This window comes from Nelusetta ayraudi, unplaced genomic scaffold (genome assembly GCF_046127955.1).
Source record: "Nelusetta ayraudi isolate G7.1 ecotype Tasmania unplaced genomic scaffold, CSIRO-AGI_Nayr_v1 ptg000238l, whole genome shotgun sequence".
NCBI lineage: Eukaryota > Metazoa > Chordata > Actinopteri > Tetraodontiformes > Monacanthidae > Nelusetta > Nelusetta ayraudi.
In genome coordinates, this window is record NW_027466287.1 from 310,001 (window position 1) to 327,533 (window position 17,533).

At 47.4% G+C, this 17,533-nt stretch overlaps 3 protein-coding genes and 1 long non-coding RNA gene across 12 annotated transcripts in view; 2 read left to right on the forward strand and 2 right to left on the reverse strand.

The window, feature by feature from the left end:
• The window catches only part of LOC142882241 (uncharacterized), a 4,132-nt gene extending 415 nt beyond the window's left edge, over positions 1 to 3,717 (reverse strand). Inside the window, exons 1-2 of the long non-coding RNA XR_012925753.1 lie at positions 3,150 to 3,717; positions 573 to 845 (exon numbers count right to left, since the gene is read on the reverse strand). This is a non-coding gene — a long non-coding RNA (uncharacterized LOC142882241). The remainder of the gene's footprint in view (positions 1 to 572; positions 846 to 3,149) is intronic.
• mettl24 (methyltransferase like 24) overlaps positions 1 to 6,585 on the forward strand; it is a 21,910-nt gene extending 15,325 nt beyond the window's left edge. Inside the window, exons 4-5 of the mRNA XM_076016849.1 lie at positions 627 to 861; positions 4,799 to 6,585. Of these exons, the coding sequence (XP_075872964.1) occupies positions 627 to 861; positions 4,799 to 5,116 (553 nt within the window). The 3' untranslated portion in view covers positions 5,117 to 6,585. The remainder of the gene's footprint in view (positions 1 to 626; positions 862 to 4,798) is intronic.
• cdc40 (cell division cycle 40 homolog (S. cerevisiae)) lies at positions 6,078 to 13,878 on the reverse strand. Its single transcript, XM_076016838.1, has 15 exons — positions 13,650 to 13,878; positions 13,172 to 13,258; positions 12,942 to 13,071; positions 12,754 to 12,840; positions 12,536 to 12,675; positions 12,334 to 12,430; positions 12,077 to 12,216; positions 11,900 to 11,974; positions 11,722 to 11,767; positions 10,743 to 10,844; positions 9,960 to 10,075; positions 9,053 to 9,186; positions 8,232 to 8,308; positions 6,998 to 7,142; positions 6,078 to 6,557 (listed from the first exon to the last, which is right to left on the reverse strand). Exons 1-15 carry the CDS (start codon positions 13,839 to 13,841, stop codon positions 6,380 to 6,382), a joined length of 1,746 nt encoding a protein of 581 aa, XP_075872953.1. The 5' UTR covers positions 13,842 to 13,878; the 3' UTR covers positions 6,078 to 6,379.
• Positions 13,879 to 14,324: 446 nt separating this feature from the next.
• The window catches only part of wasf1 (WASP family member 1), a 42,380-nt gene continuing 39,171 nt past the window's right edge, over positions 14,325 to 17,533 (forward strand). For 4 of the 9 annotated variants that reach the window (XM_076016839.1, XM_076016843.1, XM_076016842.1 and 1 more), the window contains exons 1-2: positions 14,325 to 14,575; positions 14,718 to 14,981. The gene's annotated coding sequence lies outside the window, so the exon portion shown is untranslated. Of the gene's footprint in view, positions 14,576 to 14,717; positions 14,988 to 17,533 lie in introns of all 9 variants that reach the window. The other 5 variants (XM_076016844.1, XM_076016840.1, XM_076016841.1 and 2 more) reach the window with 5 other exon arrangements.

The following is a 17,533-nucleotide window of genomic DNA, read 5'->3' on the forward strand; positions in this document are numbered from 1 at the left end:
TCACAGCGTGAAGTTTTTATAAAACCTGCACCGCTCGCTTTCTCCATTTCATGCAAATGATCCCTTATGATGAAATAAATGTGATTCAAGTCAGGTTAACTCAGGCTGCTGCTGCTGCAAGAAGCACAATCAATTATTTATCTCCCTATAAAACTTAAAAAATAAGTTACAGTTTAAGGAGCGCATGAGTATTTTATTGGACACACACACACACACACACACACACACACACACACACACACACACACACACACACACACACCTTTTCAGTGTGTGCACTGGTTCAACTCATTTACATGCTGTTAAATGAGTTGTGCACGGCTGTGGCCTGCACCAGGATGAGCAGCTGATCACTGATTGGCCATTCAAGTTCACCTTTGGTTCACTTTCAATAGATATCAAACCACATGTTTTCTACATATCCCATGGAATATTTTTTTCTCCTACGAGGTGGGTCACCGAAACACTCCATCCATCCAGCTGCTCCTTCTCCGGCCCCTTTGTTAAATTTTTACAAACAGTTTGTACCTGCAGGCCAAACCAAACTCCCAAAAATCATGGACCCGTCGTACCTGAGAAAACGCCGCTTGCCGCCGCTCAGCCTCCTTGTGTTCCTCGTGCTGCAGGTTGGGGGTGGGCGACCGCTCCCTGGAGCGCCACCTGGCGGCGGCCGGCTGCGAGGTGCACTGCTTCGAGCCGGGTCTGAAGCAGCCTCACGAGCAGCAGGCTGACATGTGGCTCCACCGGGTCTCCGTCGACTGGAGGGACCCCAACCCGGCCGCCGCTGCCGCCGCCGCCCAGCGCCAGCACGCCGTCACCAAGAAGCTGGCCACCATCCTCAACGACTTCGGACACAGACAGGTGAGGGTCAGGCCAACAGCATCAGCACCTTCTGTTGGATTTTCTCTTGTGATCCCTGCATGATGAACCCCATCGGGCTCATTTCTGAGTGGCACATTTACACGCATCACAAACACAGAATCCTTCCTTTGCACCTGGACATCGTCCGTCTCATCAGGACTCACCCTGACTCCATCTGTCTGTCCTGGTGCTCCAGGATGGCTTTCAATCATCCTCTAAATCAGTGCTTCTCAACTGGTGGAGTCTCAGGACACACATTTTTTCCTTATAATCAAGTCGCGGCCCAAATTTATTCACCAAAATTAAAAACGTTAGCCCACTTTCTATCATGCCTATTAAATAAATTATTTAAATGATTTAATTGAATTGTGTGTCCCGCAAAATAAATGTTTTGTTTTAATTTAAAAAAAAAATGGAAACTGCCCACGAAGCCATGACCCAATCAAACCAGCCCCGTGACTCACTTTTGGGTCACGACCCACCTGTTGAGAATCGCTGCTCTAAATAGTGTTGATCCAAATCACCTCCTACAGCCTCCACAAGGCTCCGTGTTCCACCTTGTCACATTCATCTACACACTGAGTGGATCACACACTCACGCACACACTCGAGGCCCCTCAGGTGATGCTCAGTGCAGCTCAGTCGACTCACGTGTCTCCAGGATGGGGCTGAGTGGGAACTCAAGGTCAGAGGAGCCTGGCGGGCGGTTAGAGGGGAAACTTCAGTGGCCTCAGAGGCAAAAAATTGGACTGCTATTTTCATGCGGGAGACCATGAGACCATCCATTTAGGTTTTCAGGTCGACGTGCAGCGTCCCGGAAGAGAAAAAACCATTTCATTTTTAATTTTAGCTGACCATCAGTCCACTCAGCCGGAGCCGTGCAGCTGCACGGGACATATAGAAGTTTCCATAAATAGTTAAAGGTCCCACATTAGGCCACCTTTCAAAGGTATATATACATTTTCCTTCCCTATACTAGCTGAGCAGCCTCGCATGATTAATTATTGAAAAAAAACAACCCTGATCTATGTTTCAGAGGACGGCATTTTGCAAAAAAAACGACAAGAGAATACTTTTAGATTCCGAGTCTTCATTTTTTTTTTCTCTTCTTGTGGCCCTAATCCTCTTCCGTACTGGGCTAAACATCCCATAAACTATAGGAAATAAAACAGGTCAGTCTGACGGCTCTTGTTTTGTTGCAGCTCGGCCAAACGAGCCGTCCCAGTCCGACCTAAAGCACCAAATCAACCTTTCACGGGTAATTAAATCACTCTAATTGGGACCTGCTCTCCGGCGGCTATCGTGCTAATTAAAGCTCATAAAAGCACAACGAAGAAGAAGAAGAAGAATGGAGGAGGTGAGCGAAGCTGCGCTGCTCGGCTCCCTGGTTGGTTGTGGAAGTATTTGCGCCTGTGACATTCTGACCGGACTCAAGGAGCAGCTGGGAAACGCCGTGTAGGATTTCCCCACGTGATTATCAACACATTCCGAGCCAATTAGCGAGCCAGAGAGCCAGTGTTCAATTTAAAGTCGATGTTCTCCAATGAGCAGACTTGTTTGTTTTCTAAAGACTCGGCCAACTTTTCATCAAAAGAGTCTCAGAATTCACATTTGTCCCAAAGCGCCTCATAATCCCAAGGATGCTTTACAGAAATAATTACTGTGGGTTTTTCTTTCTGAAAAAAAAAAAAAAAAAATCCAAAAAAACCCACATACAGCGTGATTCACTCAGAGGAGAAGCAAGTGTTTGCTCATGGGACACAAGAAAAGTGTAACTTGCTCAAATTTGTGCTGCTGTTTTACAGAGAATATTCTGCTTTTTATACACCACCGCTGTGCTGCATTCCAGCAAAGTTCCAAACTGAGATGGTTGAACCCTGATGGTGTTCGGGTCACATTGATCTGCTTTTCAGTTTTACTACAGGGAAGAATAATACACAGGGGAAAAAAAAAACATTTTCGCTATTAACTTTATGAACTAACCCTAACCTTATGGAAAAAAAGAATCTTATGCTAAAGGTGACAGACACATTGATTTTTCTCCCACACTGGGTTAGTGAAGGAATAGCAGACAGTGTTTGTTGAAACAAATGCCAATTATTGATTCATTAAAGCCGAGCTGGACTCAAAGCCTGGCTTCTAAAGACCACAGGTAGCTGCAGGACGAGTCCAACCCATCAGAAATATCCAAGAATAACTAAATAAATAACTAAACTGCCTGTCAAGACATTTTTAAAAAAAAGATTATTTATAATAAAAAAAAAAAAACAAATGCAAATGTTACTTACAGCATATTGTTTGTAATGGAGATGAATAATGGACGCAGATAACCTCTCCTCTCTGACTCTGCATCGTCTACCAACGGTTCCTCGTTTCTTTAAGATTCTTTCAGCCCGATTGCTTCACATTAGCTACTGTTCAACCTGTGCTCAGTCTCCTGCAGGCAAGAGAGACTGGCCGTCACAACGGATTCAAGGATAGAATGTAAAGCTGCAAGAATGAACAGGGAACCTCGACCTGTGGTCAGGGAGACTTGCTTACACCAGACACAAGTGCATCCTGCGCCCTGTGCAGCTTCCTGCAGACAGTCGGTGTTGGTGGCGGAGGAGGCGTTGGGATAAAGCTGCCGCAGCCGCATCATGTAACAGCCACTCCTGACACGTGCACAGGGTGACACACTTTTAAGTGAGAATATCTCCCGGGAGACGGAACCGATTCACCAGAGATCCATTCATTCGCTGCAAGAAAAATGCTCAAATAAGAAATGATGCTGCTGCAACAGCTGGTTGCAGGTTTATGGCTGCTGGGTGAGTCAGAGGACGGCATTGCTATTGTAGTCTTACCATTACTATTACCGTGGGTGAGATGTGTTCACTGATTCGCTGAGCACTGAGGGTTAAAACACACCTGAGTGGGGTTTGATTGATCAGGGGCTACTTTCAATTCTTGCCACCTGGGTCGACGTCGCCACCTACTGGCTCTTAACAGCAGACTGGAAGGAACTTTAGCTTTATTTTAAAAGCAGGGCTTACAGTATTTTTATTGGCCATGTACAGGCACACATTTCTGAGAACTGAGGGAACACAAGAGTGCGGGAGCACAGAAATGCTGCCCGAAGTTTAAACAGCTGCAGAAGAAAAGTATCAATCACAGCATTACTGTACTGGCGGTGTCGGAGACATAAAGAACCTATTCGTGGAACCAGATGTGCAGGTCGTCTAGAGCCGTGTATGGCTGCAGGAACAACAAAGACTGACAGGCACCGCATGGGGGTTAGCGCTACATCTCATGAATCGATATCACATGACACGGTGGCACGAGGCACATGTGGGTTCACAGGTGCTTCGTATAAGCAACCATAAGCATTTTGCCTCCAGGCCACGAACTCAGACAAGGAGAAGCTCAACTTCAAACCTCCATTAGAAAGATCAGGTTTCTAGCAAACCTGGCAGTCCAATCTGTTAGCAATTGCGCATAAAATGGGGGATTACAGATGTTATTGGGCAACGCTGAGGTCCTGAGGACAAGCCTCCTGATGGAAGACTGTGGGGACTTGAAGGAGTTCCTCCTGCTTCTTTGCAGTCCAGTTTTATAGCAGGACTCTTGCAAAAGGTATCTATCCATCCATCGTCTACCGCATTATCCACAGTCTCAGCAGAGACACCGACACTGCCCTGGTCCCAGTCACCTCCTCCACCTCATCCAGTGGGACCCCAAGGCTTTCCCAGACCAGCTGAGTGACCTAGTCCTTCCAGCGTGTCCTGGGTCTTCCGCTGGGTCTCCTCCCAGTGGGACATGCCTGGAACACCTCTCCAGGAGGCATCATAAACCAGAAATACCCAAACTACCTCAGCTGGCTGGTTCTTCCAATCACTACCCAAAGCTCAGGCAGTTGAAGGAAAAATAACATCAAACTGATTTTTTCCCTCTTTTCCAGGTAGACGTGGTGAAGGCCGACATGGAGAGCGCCGAGTGGAAGATCCTGGAGAACGTGATCCTGGAGGGCGTGCTGGACTCGGTGGGCCAGCTGCTGCTGGAGCTGCACCTGCACTGGGCGGGCTTCGAGGTGGGCGGCGACGACCCGGCCGTGGTGCGCTACTGGTTCAGCCTGCTGCGGGAGCTGGAGGACGCCGGCTTCCGCCTCTTCCACGTGTACAGCGACCCCGCCAGGCCGCGCCTGTTCCTGCACAGGGACCTCCTCAACGCCAGCAGTGCCTACACGCTGGGCTGGGTGAACACCGGCTGGAGGCCCTGAGAGCTGCTGGAGGACTGAATTCTGAGCACAAATCACTGCCAGATCGTTCTGCAGCTCTTATCTGGCCTGACTTTTCTTTTAAAACGTAAAGCCATGAGCCAAAAAAAAAGAAAGAAAAAGAAAAGCCTCCCTTCTGCTGTTTCACATCCTCCTGCTCTCGACTGCCAGCCTGTAATGACCTCAGCTGCGTGCAGCAGTCGAGCCGAGACCCCCAGAGGCTCTTTGTTCTACCTCATAACGGCTGCGCTGTTGGCTGCCGGTCAGCTTCTGAGTCACCGCCGTCATCACGGCCCTATCAGAGCTCGGCGGGCGGCCAGGTGTGAGGCGGCCCTGTCCGGATTACAACAGGTCCACGCAGGCCAGGAGAGTAGAGACAAAGGAGAGAGAGAGAGAAGGAAATAAAAGGAAACAGGAACAGGAACACAATATATATATATAAAAAAAAAAAAGCGAGTGTGGGAGTGAAGATGCTGAGATGGCTTGTTGAAAGTGAGTGGATGCTTGTGGGAGGACGAGGGCAGAGAGGGACACCAGGTGGTGGAGGGGGGAGGAGTCAGTGGCTGCGTTTCCAGTCCCTCTGGGATTGCGCAAAACCTCAGTATTGCAATAAAAAACTGGTGATGTCAAAACCTCTCACATATGGCTAAAAAGTTTTTGACACTCTCATGAGGTGGTTTTCCACACGTATCCATAGAGTGGAAATATGGCTTTCAAGGAAACGCAGCTCGTGTCAGGATACCTCGACTGACTTTATCAACAACTTCCTGTTCCTCTCTGAAATGGCATCACTCTCTTTTAAATGAACATGGTGTGTGTTTTTGCTCTGACTAATAATAATAATAATTAAAAAAAAAGGTTCACCATTCACTTCCATGAGGGGATTCTCGTCTGCCGGAGGTTAATTAAACAGGGGACCATACAGACACACACACACACACACATACACACACACAGCGGCCAATAAAAAGGACAAAAACATTTATTTAAAACAACCAAAGTGGAGATAAACATCTTGCGGTGAGAGTGTGACGGACGCAGCACAACAACACGCTCTCACCGCGGGATACAAAAATACACCGCTGTGCCGAGACTGGATACCAGCCCTGCGGCCTCGACAGCGTCCACCGCTGGACTCACTTCGCTCGTTCTGGGGGAACCAGTTAAGAAGAAGAAGAATAATAATTAAAAAAAAAAAAAGGTCCATCGTTCTGCTACCGACTACCCCACGCTGCCTTTCTCTCACGCACCGCCTGCAGGTGAGATCTAATCCCAGAGTTTGATCTGTCCGTCCCAGCCGCAGGTGATGACCTTGGAGGTCTCGTGCGGGTGCCACAGGGCGCTGATGCACACCTTGTCGTGGGCCTTGATGCGGTGGTACAGCTTGGTGGTCTTCCAGTCCCAGATGTTCAGCTTCCCGTCGGCGTCTCCCGACACCACGTAACTGGGGAGAGAGAAAGAGAGGAGAGAGGGGGGGAAAAAAAAAAACAACGTTTAGAGAGGGAGCACAGACGAGCGCTTTTCAAAGTTTTCCCTCCTCCTCCGCCGGTGGTGTTGAGGTATTCCAGCTGCCCGTTGTCATGGACACTAAAAGGGAGAGCGTCGGCACGGCTGTGGGTGGCGGCGGCGGCGGTGGGTGGGTGGGCGAGATAGCAGGTATTAATGAGTGTCCTGGCTTTAACTTTAGAACGCTCGACCGTCCTAAAATAGACGGTGGACGGCCGAGGGTCTCCTCCACCGCTGAGCCGAGGCTCCTCCACTGAAGAACGTCCAAAACATCACAAAGTGGACGTCCATAAATAGGGCTTCGAAAACTGCCTCTTAAAGCTGTTTAAAACACTTCCGGCTCTCTCCGGCGACACAATGTTATCCTCTAAAACTGACCTCATGTCCGGGGAGAAGTCCACCTGGCAGGCGTAGCCCGCCACCATGTGACCTTTGAAGATCTTCTTCTTGTTCAGTCTGAAGCGGTTCTGGGCGCCAAAGATCAGGATCTGGTTGTCCATGGACTGGCAGGCCAGCCACTTGCCTGCAGGGGAGATAGAGAGGAGACAGGCGGCGTGAAGCTAAGGCGTGTTCAAATGTAACACTGCGCTGCTGGACAAAAAGAACAGCGTGTAATGATGCTGCGTAACAAGGCCCATCTAGTCCAACACCGAGATCTACAGATAGCGGTGAACAGCCTGAGGGAGTGAAGGAATGCAATAAAAATGAGTGAGCACTGTTGACTGAGTGGACGGAGAGAGAACACACTTTGGCATCGTTAAGAGAGAAAAGTGGAGCGAGCGCTACACTCGGATCTGCCCTGGAACCATTTCAGCCGCAGCCTCGGCGGTGCGGCGCAGCGATAGGAGGCGGCGCGAGAGCTCGGAGTCGCAGCATTACACGCCTGGCCGGCCGCCTCGAATGGAAACATGATGGAAATTATTAATGCCGTGCGAGAAAATGATACAGCGCCGCAACAGCTGCGAGAGCCACCGTTCACGAGCACCAAACCCAATAAGCACGAAGAGTCGGAGAGGAAAATAGAGGCTGCGTTCAGACTGCAGCCGAATCTGATTCAAATCAGATTCCTTCTCAAATCTGATTTTTAAGGCTGACCGTCCACACTGGTCAAGGTCAAGGTATAAGACGTGTGTGTGTGTGTGTGTGTTTTCTCATGGAACATCATGTACCACTCATCTCTTCCAATCAGCATCAACTGCCTGCAGAAAATTGTAATGGTAGTTTGATCCAATGTCCCCAGTTGCCTAATAAATGTGTGTGTGATCTCTGTCTCTGATGTGCCTCTTCATAAATGTATAAATGTATTTTTTTGCTCCGTTAAAATCTTTGAACTGTAAAGTTTCTTTTCTCCGTTGTTTGAATCAATCATTTAAAAGATTGAATTTTAATCATAAATAAACTGAAAAACTACATCATAAACACTGGACAAGCCAGGCCAATGTTTTCATTCCCGACACTGAAAGGTACAAATACAGGCCTGCAATGCTCCCTGGAGTCAATCATCCAGCCAGCCAGCCAGCCAGCCAGCCAGCCAGCCAGCCAGCCAGCCAGCCAGCGCCGTGCGCTCGAGTGCATGTCGGCGAGTGAATTTCCCTGATTCGACTTTACTCACCGTTGGGGGAGAGAGTCACAGCTGGCATGGAGTGCATGCTGGGCTCGGCGATGTACTTGAAGTCCACTGGGATGTCCCTGGAAGAGGCAGAGAGAGCCGTGGGTACGCTTAGAGGCGGGCCGACGCCGACTGAGAGAGAGCGAGAGGAGCTCCGCAAGAAAACAGGCTCCGCATAGCGGTTTGTTTGCTTCTAACTGAAGGGTGAAGAAATCAAAAACATCACCAGGATCTCCATTACAGCTACAGCGTGTCAAGAGCTGCGTGCTTTCTCCCCGTAAAAAAAAAACAACAACTGATCTGTCTTCACACGATTTATTGATGCTCCGTCTCTGCTCTGAGCAGAAGATCTCACGTAGCCTTGGGCTGCTGCCTTCAAAAGGCGGTGGTCTGCAAGAGACCAATCACAGCGGCTTTGTCAATGGCTTGTTGCACCGTCGGTGCACGTTAAACTCTCTGACCTGCAACATATGAACGTGATGTGCCCACGGCTGCGGCTCCCTGCGGATTAGCACAACAGCTGCACGAGCTCCTTCCAAGATCAAATCATCTGTGGGTATTTTTTTATTTTACTGGCCCCGACTCAATGCCAGAGTCTATAAAATATATATATTTTTTAACCACAATCTTTAAATTTACTGTGAGTATTCAAACAGAGGTGAGACAGAAGACAAAGAGAGGAGGAGAGTATGAGCGCTTGCATTTACTTACTTACTAACCAATAGCGATATCTTACCATCGTACTTAATAAGGTTATTAGACAATACAGAATGACTTTTTTTTTTTTAACCCTCCTGAGTGAGGCTGGGGTTTTTTTCACTCACCACTCCCACACCCGCAGACTCTTGTCGTCCGACGTGCTGACGAATCGGCGGTTCTCGTCGACGAAGGTGATGGTGTTGACGGCCCCCAGGTGGCGATCGTACTCCTGGACCACCTCGCTCGTCCTGATGTCCCACTGTTGTGACACACACACACACACACACACACACACACACACACACACACACACACACACACACACACACACACACACACACAATTAGCCAGCTAATGCTACCTTCCCGACAATATTGCCGCATTTTTGTCGCCTCTAGGAACAAACAGATTGGACACAGTTCGCTGTCACCTGTCCTCCACTACATTCTTTTTTTTCATTTTTCTCTCTCTCCGTCTCTTTAATCGGTGCCTTTGGCTGCTCATAGAAGCAGCCATCTGGCTCTCAGAGATACAATGAGATCTTGATGGCTTGAGACAAACCTTAATTACAGCAGCAGCAGAGAGGCTGATCTGAACATTTTACGACAATTACGACATTTTTTAAATGATTTCCTTTTGTGCACGAAAGGCTGAAACTCAAAACAGTGAGGTATGATTTCATTATTTTCTTGGCACTAAAGTCATAAAAGTCATTAAAACGGTTTATCCTTCACAAATTTAAACTTTCCTCTGCTGTGACTGCAGGTCACTTGCTCTTATAATCATTTACTTTGCTGCAAACGCAAACTTTTTCTCTCGACTGCCAGAAGCTAATCCACGATTAATGACGTGCTCCAGACCTGGCAGCCACTAAAACCTGCAGCCGTGCACGTGAACAGAAACATAAGCACACACCAGTGTAGTAGGATGAGACTGAGGTTCACTTTATTCGCCAAAATGGAATTGTTGTGTGCTCAGCCAGCTGGGGGAAAAAAAAACAATCGCACGAAGTGGAAGGTGAATTGATTTTACCTGGACAATCTTCTTATCCGACATGCCGGCCACCAGCAGATTCTGTTTGTCCTCGTCCGGGTTGAACTTGACGCAGTACGGCACCTTCCTGTTGGTGAAGCGGGAGATACACTGGCCTGCAGGGGAGGCAGAGGGGAAGGTGGGAGTATTAGCGCGGGGGGAACACAGCAGCTCTTTTATAAAAGGTACAACTTAGTTGTCTGAAGTTTTAGGATAGTCGGAAACTTTTAATGCTGTGAGCAAAAAGACTTTTGTCCCCCGGTGGCGGTAACAGAAAACTGTTTCTTTGTGTGCATCGGTTGAGGCAAATCACTGCAGGAAAACAATGAGACTGACAGACACACCAAGAGGACAACACTCACAAATTCAATGTTTGAACTGTGCCCAGATATCTACTCCAACTTTTAACTAAAACTTAAAGGAACATTAGGTCAATCAAAGCAGAAAAGTGACAGGTAATAAATTCTAAAAACACGATAATATATTAGTGCCTCCAAGTGAGTTCCTTTCAACATGTAGGGGGATTTAACTCTCTCCCGCCCCCTGCTGGATTGGCACTTAAGACGTGAGAGGTAACAATGGAACCAAGCAAACAAAGAACTTTTGACAGCAAATCCAGCTGATAGGACCACAAATTGTAGCTTCAAGCTGCCTTCAAACGGCTTCAATATCTGTCTCTACAGTTTAGTCATCACATTTCAAGGAATGAAATTGAGAATATTGAAGAGGAAACCGATGAGAACAAATGATGGGGTGTTTGTGCAGAAGCCAGGTGTTGCCTACCTGTCTCCGAGTCCCACAGTTTGATGTAGCGATCGTAGGCGGCGCTCAGGAACTGGGTCCCCGTGTTGTTGAAGCAAATGTCTCGCACTGCTTTGCTGTGGCCTTGGATTGGAGCAGGAAATCATACATACATTATAGATAAATAAGAAATAGCATCACATACACACTAGAAAAAGTCATTAGACTTCTTACAGAAGTAGAGAGACATTTAATGAAGCTGTTGTAGGACATCCTTTTCCTGTGTGGCACTGGTGACTCGAGGTCAAGTCTTAGCAGAAAAAAAAAACCCTCCTGATTTAAAACCCAAGGATGTGGCAGCAACTGAATGTAATTTGAAATTTAAAGAGGAAAAAAGAGAAGTCACGTATTCTCGTGAGACAGTCATCAAAGTAGTCGAGTTGATTTTGCTCTTCTCTCCACAACAAGGGTCTATAGAGTCGAGGCGCAAATAATAATGAGATGAAATTTATGCCAACATCTGCGACTCTGTCCCAAAGCCAGTCAAGAACTGTCAGTTTATCCAGGCTACCCGCCCCCCGCACGCCCCACATGCGCCTGCTCCTCTCCGTGTCTTCTGACCCATTGCGACTACCCCTCACTCACTCACCCCCCCCCCTCCCGGGCCTCTCAGCTGATGAATAATGCATCGTTCTGTGTAGGAGTTGAAAAGCAGGACCACGACTTCAAACAATCTCCATTCAGACAGTGTGTTGTGTCTGTGGGAGGGCCTGAGCACCGAGTGCCTGCGGCCACCAAGGCCCGACAGTCAGCGGACAGGTCATCAGTAATCTGGCAACATCAGACCACAGCCCCTCACTGATGAGCCTCTGACCAGAGTTCCATTTACGTGTTCATTCATGTCCAGATGAACAAACTCAAAGGGGAAACGATTGCTTCCAACCGCACCAGGTGTGAAAGCAGCCTCACATTGACAACGTAGGAGTTTTTTTTTTTTTTTTTTTTTTTAAAGATTGCTTACCAATAAATGTCCGTATGCATCTCCGCTCCTTGTACACCTCCCAAAGCTGTAGAGGGGAAGAGAAGGAACTTTTGAGCACAAAAACCAACATTGAAACATTGCAGCGGCAAAAACATATAATACATAAATCAGCGTTAAGCAAATGGAAGACACAATACAAGTTGATGGATTCACCTACCTTGATCTTACAGTCCATGGAGGAAGAAAGTAACAGATGAGCCGAGCGAGGAAACAGCCGGATGGCACTGACACCCTGAACAAGTAACACACAGGAGGAACTAGTGAGCTTCTACTTGTAGTTCATCAATTTCTGAGATCATATTTGACAGAGTAAGAATTCTTCAGTCCCACTTACCTTGGTGTGTCCAGACCAAACGTGGATTTGTTTTTTAGGCAGGTAACATTTGTCCGGAACGTCTGATGAGCGCAGGTTGATGCCCACATCCTGGGGGATGTGAAGGTAGGATCTACCCTGGTAGTCGTACATGTCTTTGACTTTGGGCATAAAAAAAAAAAGTATATAAATTTATCGAAAAAATTTGTAATCATATGACACTGAGAGTGATATTACAGAATGTCAAGCAACCACTGGGTTACAATGGTTAACAGTACCATGAAGTATAGTCTTCTCCTCTGCCGGAGCCTCCTCCTCATTTCTGCCCTTCTTCTGTCTCTTGGCCGTGATCTCATCCAGCTCTTTCTTCTCCTCCTGCGACAGACGTTGCAAAACATGATGAGTATACGTGAGGTTGTTTGGCCAGGCTGTAATAACCTTGAATTGTATTTCATGATACATTTTGCAGGAAAACAATACCTCTGTTGGTTTGGCCACAGATTTCTCATCTAAATATTTCGCCCATGGGCCAAGGAAGTTGTCAATCTCTTCTGCATCTCCACCTTTGACCTTTTTCCTTTTCTCAGGCTTCTTATGTCCACTCTCAAAAACAGTTAGTCCTGGAAGAAGACATAAAAAAATGAATTTCAGAGTCATACGTACACATACATTGTCAGAGGTGAAAATATCTGATTTACCTTTATTTTTCTCCGCCTCATCGACTGCACCTATGTAGCTAACTGAGGATACTTGGTGTGTATCCACAGATGGATCCAGAGCATAACCTACAAACAGAACAGAGTTTTAAGGTACAGACAATGACATCTTCAATGTAAATCAAGACATACTTTGAATACTGTGGAGATTTTTCCACACAAGAACCTACCAAATGTGGAAAAGGTCCTCCGTTGCTGCTCAAACATGAAATCATTAAGGTGAGCAGGCTCTGCGTAGCCTGCCAACATGTTCCTGGGAGCAGACATCTGCTGGCTTCGATATGGGTTTGATGGGCCAAACTGCGGCAAACCAATTTAAGGGAAGTGTTAGAGGTACATATCTGACACGGCTCTGCTTGACATGCCATTCTTTCATAAAACGATAACAAAATAAAGTTACCTCTGGTGCAAACATGGTCTCATATGTAGGATTGTAAGCGACCTCTTTCAGCAAAGGGTCAAGGTGTATACCAGTTTCAACTGACTCCTGGAAAATAGAGCGCGCCAATAATGGTGGCAACAAAATGACAAATAGCTTTGTTGAGTGGGGAACAATTATGCAGAAAAATGCAAGTCTAAGTAAAATCCTAGAGCTAACCCTGCCAATAAAACTCTACAACAAGCGGGAAATCACATCATACTACTAGAGAAAACAGTGTACAGAAGTAGCATTAGCTTGACACCAACATTCATGAACAACGTTACTAGTTTTGATCACATCGGAGTATCTTTGTGATCATAATTAAACACGACTAAGCCCCGTTACCATTTAAAGCAACTTTGCTTGCTTTATTTCACCATGATAGAAAAACTTAACGTCTACTTTGCCGATATCCTTCTTAAAAATGCTAAGCTAATGCTAGTTGGGCTTAGCTTACCTTTACGGCGACCTCAGGAGCGGAGTTAAGAACAGCCAGGGACATCGTGGGTCCGGACTTTAAGGGTCGGAGGTGGGCCGTAGCGTCCGGAGACGCTGCGTCCACTTTTTCGGGAGTCGTCGTAGATCCCGGCTCATTCTCTGAATCAGAGTCGCTGCCGTAGGAAACGAGGGAAGCGATGGTGGCAGACATCTTGACTGTTGTGAGTTGCGACGGACGGAGAAGGGCGGGACTTCCGGTGTGACGAAAGGCGGCAATGAATAGAGAAGAATGATGAGGGGGGGGAAAAAATGTCAGAAAACCTGCAAATTCTCTTATTGCGGCATGTAAGCATTGACATGGTATGGAGTGAAACCTATGAAGGTTAATGTGAATAATTAACGAAGCCCAGTAGCCAATTTTCAACAAATATTGTAGTTGAGAAGTTAATTTAAAATGACACTTTTGTACTGTAACCCACTACAATCCCATTTAGTCCCAGTTCATGTCAAGAACGTCACGTATAATGAAAATATATACCATATATCGTAGTTTTACGGAAGCTCGTTTCAGGACATCACATATTAATAACGTGTAATTGTGAACACGTTATGAAAATATGAGCACTAATGTGAGCTTTCGCTTCATTAACTCGACTAAAAAAAAAAAAAAAATTACGTAATGGAAGTGTCCTCGGACTGCTGTTGGTATCATGATGTAACAACACACATGGCAGCGACAGTCACGCCTGCGGACGGTGACAGCAGCTTTGAACGCTAAATGAAGCCCAGATCTGCTGCTGTCGCGGCTGCTGCTGCTGCTGCTGCTGCGCGCGGACACGCTCTCCGCGAGCCTCTCTCCCTCCCACGAGCAGCAGCGGCAGCAGCACACAGCGCAGCGAGCGAGCGCGAGGAGCTCTTCCTCGCACGAGCCCCAACAATAGAGTGGTAAGTACCACCGTCACGGGGATGGAACGGGGATTCATGTGTATTTCTCTGGCTATAAACGTCATTTCAGAGCTGATTTGTTCCCTTGAAAACCCCCCAGCGAGTATAACCACATTCTCTACTAATTCCCCCACCCCGATAGATGACATCTTGTTGACCTCAACGACACGTCTTTTGAACGCATCTCCCAAATATTCAGCCCCGGGTTCCCTTCGGAAAAGAGCTGACTGGATCGTTCTCCGCCGCCGCCGCCGCCGCCGCCTCTTCCAGCAGGACTACAAACGGAGATAGTGCAATTATGGAGCCGAGGACCCGGGGATTTAAATTCATGGACACGGTGACATGCTCCCCAGCTCTGTGAGGATGGGAAGGCGATAGGAAAACAAATCAACAGCAGACGGATCAGGTAATTGTTTTTATTTATTTATTTTTGTTCTTTTCTTCTCGGAACTCAATGTGCTGAAGCTCTGTATTCAAAGTTTACCCTATAAAAAAAAAAAAAAAAAAAAAAAAAAAAATGTCAATGGCTATGTAAGTGAACGTTTCAATGCACCGCTGAAACAAACTGTGGCCAAGTCACCGTGTTGTAAAATTAACCTTTTAGACGGGAAGCAGGCTGACTGTGTGACGGTCGTGGTAATTCAAGCCTGGCTGACCATCACGGAGCGCCACATTTGACCCTGCGGCGGCTCAGGTGACCGGCGCGCTGCTATAAAAGCCTCGTTTCTCGTTTTCAAAGTCGTCAAACCAACTCGTAGGCATCATTTGCGTGTGTTTTTTTTTTTTTTTTCTCAAATTGTTGAAGAGGTCGATCATCCGAGCGACGTCTTGTTGCTTAATTGGCTGAACTCCACATGATCTCGCCCGCTGTTGCATCCTGACATCTACAGTGTTCGGCAACATCGCGGCGAGAAACCCGGAGAACATTCTTTATTTTATTTTATTTTATTTTATTTTATTGAAAATTCTCCTTTTAATATCAAGCAAACGGTCCGCAACCGTCCCACGTGTGTCACATTTATTTCCTCCGGCGGTTCGGTGACTTGTTCGAGGCGGTACCGTGCCATCAAGCCCACCAACTGGCATCGCCGCGACGTGATTTTTTAATTTTCCCTCGAAACGCGATGGCTCGTACGAGAGGAGGAGGAGGAGGAAGAGGAGGAGGAGGAAGATAGGAGGCTGGGGTCTGTTCCAGCCAGCTCGGGCTTTTGCAGTCATGGGGGGATGGTAGCCCAGCTCAGCTCCAGTCCAAATCATTGCTCTGTGAAATTCGAAACCTTCTTTGTGCCACTTCAAGTGCAGTTGAGAAAAGTGGGCACGAGGAAAAAAAAAAATGCACTGTATTGCAACCCCTCCTCCAACCCACCCCTCTTTCGCCCTCCCCTCTTTTGCTGCAGTGGTCGTTTGCAGCGACAGTTGTAAGTGATTGCATTGACTGCCCCCGTGCACGGTGCGCAGACGTTGCCTTTGCGTTGAACACAGTCCACGCCTCCTCGTCGTTTAATTCCAAGCAGAGCATATAAGGGTTATGGGGGTCTGCAGGAAATACCTCTTGTGACTGCTGCAGTGCGAGGCAAGCCGTGCGTGTGCGTGTTCCCCCCCCCTCCTCACGGTCCGTCTGCCTGTCAGAGGACAGTTGTAAAATATTTGTACGGCTGCTGTGCGAATGAGACGTCAGCTGCGCAGAGGCTGACCAGCGTTTGCTGCTGGGTGAGCAGCTTCTGACAGTAGATTAGTGAGGTCAATTAGTGCCGGCTGTATTAATATTGCATGCAAATGTGATGTGATGAGACTTTTGCAAGGCAAGAAAAAAAAAAAAAAAAAATCCCAGGGCTGAGCCGGATGTTAATGCAGAGCAGAGGGCACGTGATGCTCCCGGGTGTGAAAGGTATTAGTTGTACCGCTTCAGAGGGAAATTGGATCAAATCGGAATTTTTTTTCTCCCTTGAATGAAGTCAACAGGCGGCCCAGTGTTTTGTTTTGTTTTTGAATGAGAGCAAATTATGTAAAGGTTCTATCACTTCCTTCACTCATGTTTTCCAACAATGATTGAACGACTTCCTAGAAATGAGAAATGAACTGAAGAATGAGAAGTCCATCCTTTCAGTCTTGTTCTTACTGCAGCTTTCAGGGCAACTGCCCATTAGTTAGACCTCCCATTAGTCCGACAAATTGTCCATTGGTCCGGCCTCCCATTACGGTTAGGGTCAGGGTCAGCGGAGGTCGGACCAGTGGGCAATTTGTCGGACTTTTTTTTCTGGAGAGCTGCACAACTTCTGGAAGAACATTTAAGTGAGGCTGCTCCTCTGCAGTCCGGGTTGCAAAATAAAGACGTGAAAGCGGGCGTCCTCAGGGGCCTCCGGTACTCAGGGGTTGAGATGAGCTCAGATATGTACAACATATTGTGTTTTCCTTGAGTACGAGAGCAGCTCACATTTCTTGGCCGAAAAACGCCGAGACGGAGCTCGCAGCTGTTTAAATGATCAGCTCGCGACGGAGGCGTCCAGAAGATCACATGACCACCACGGCAGGGAGCGGCGGGGCTTAGCCTATTTCGCCCGCATCTCCGCCGAGCACTGCGGATGTGTCACCAAAAAAAAATCTTTACGGAGTTTAAAACTTTCCATAGACGTAATCAATTTAGCCTCCCTCACGACAACAAAGCAAATCACAGTGGTGAGTCTCGGCGGCCTCGCTCGGCTCCCGGCCCAGCGTATTCCGAGCTGCCGTGTCCGTGCCAAGGCCAGGCACTGCTTTTGTTTTTGTTTGAGCGCGAGCAGCGTCCCGCGCTAGTTGGTATTTTTGGACCGGCTGTGAGAGATTGAGAAGACAAGTAAAAGGGAGAAGCAACTCTGAGATCTTCCAACCGTAAGTAAAACAAATCAGCGCTGCGTTTGCTCAACAAATGGCCTCCACCTACAGGTGTAATCCTTTAAATTTAGAACAAAACATATTGCA

Bases quoted from the DNA above. Each gene is read 5' to 3' on its own strand.
- cdc40 (XM_076016838.1), bottom strand. From the start codon at position 13,841: ATGTCTGCCACCATCGCTTCCCTCGTTTCCTACGGCAGCGACTCTGAT. The intron at 10,076-10,742 runs GTAGGCAACACC...CCTCCCCTGCAG, and splicing joins ACTGTGGGACTCGGAGACAG to GCCAGTGTATCTCCCGCTTC. The intron at 6,558-6,997 runs GTCAGTTTTAGA...CTCTCTCCCCAG, and splicing joins GACTTCTCCCCGGACATGAG to TTACGTGGTGTCGGGAGACG.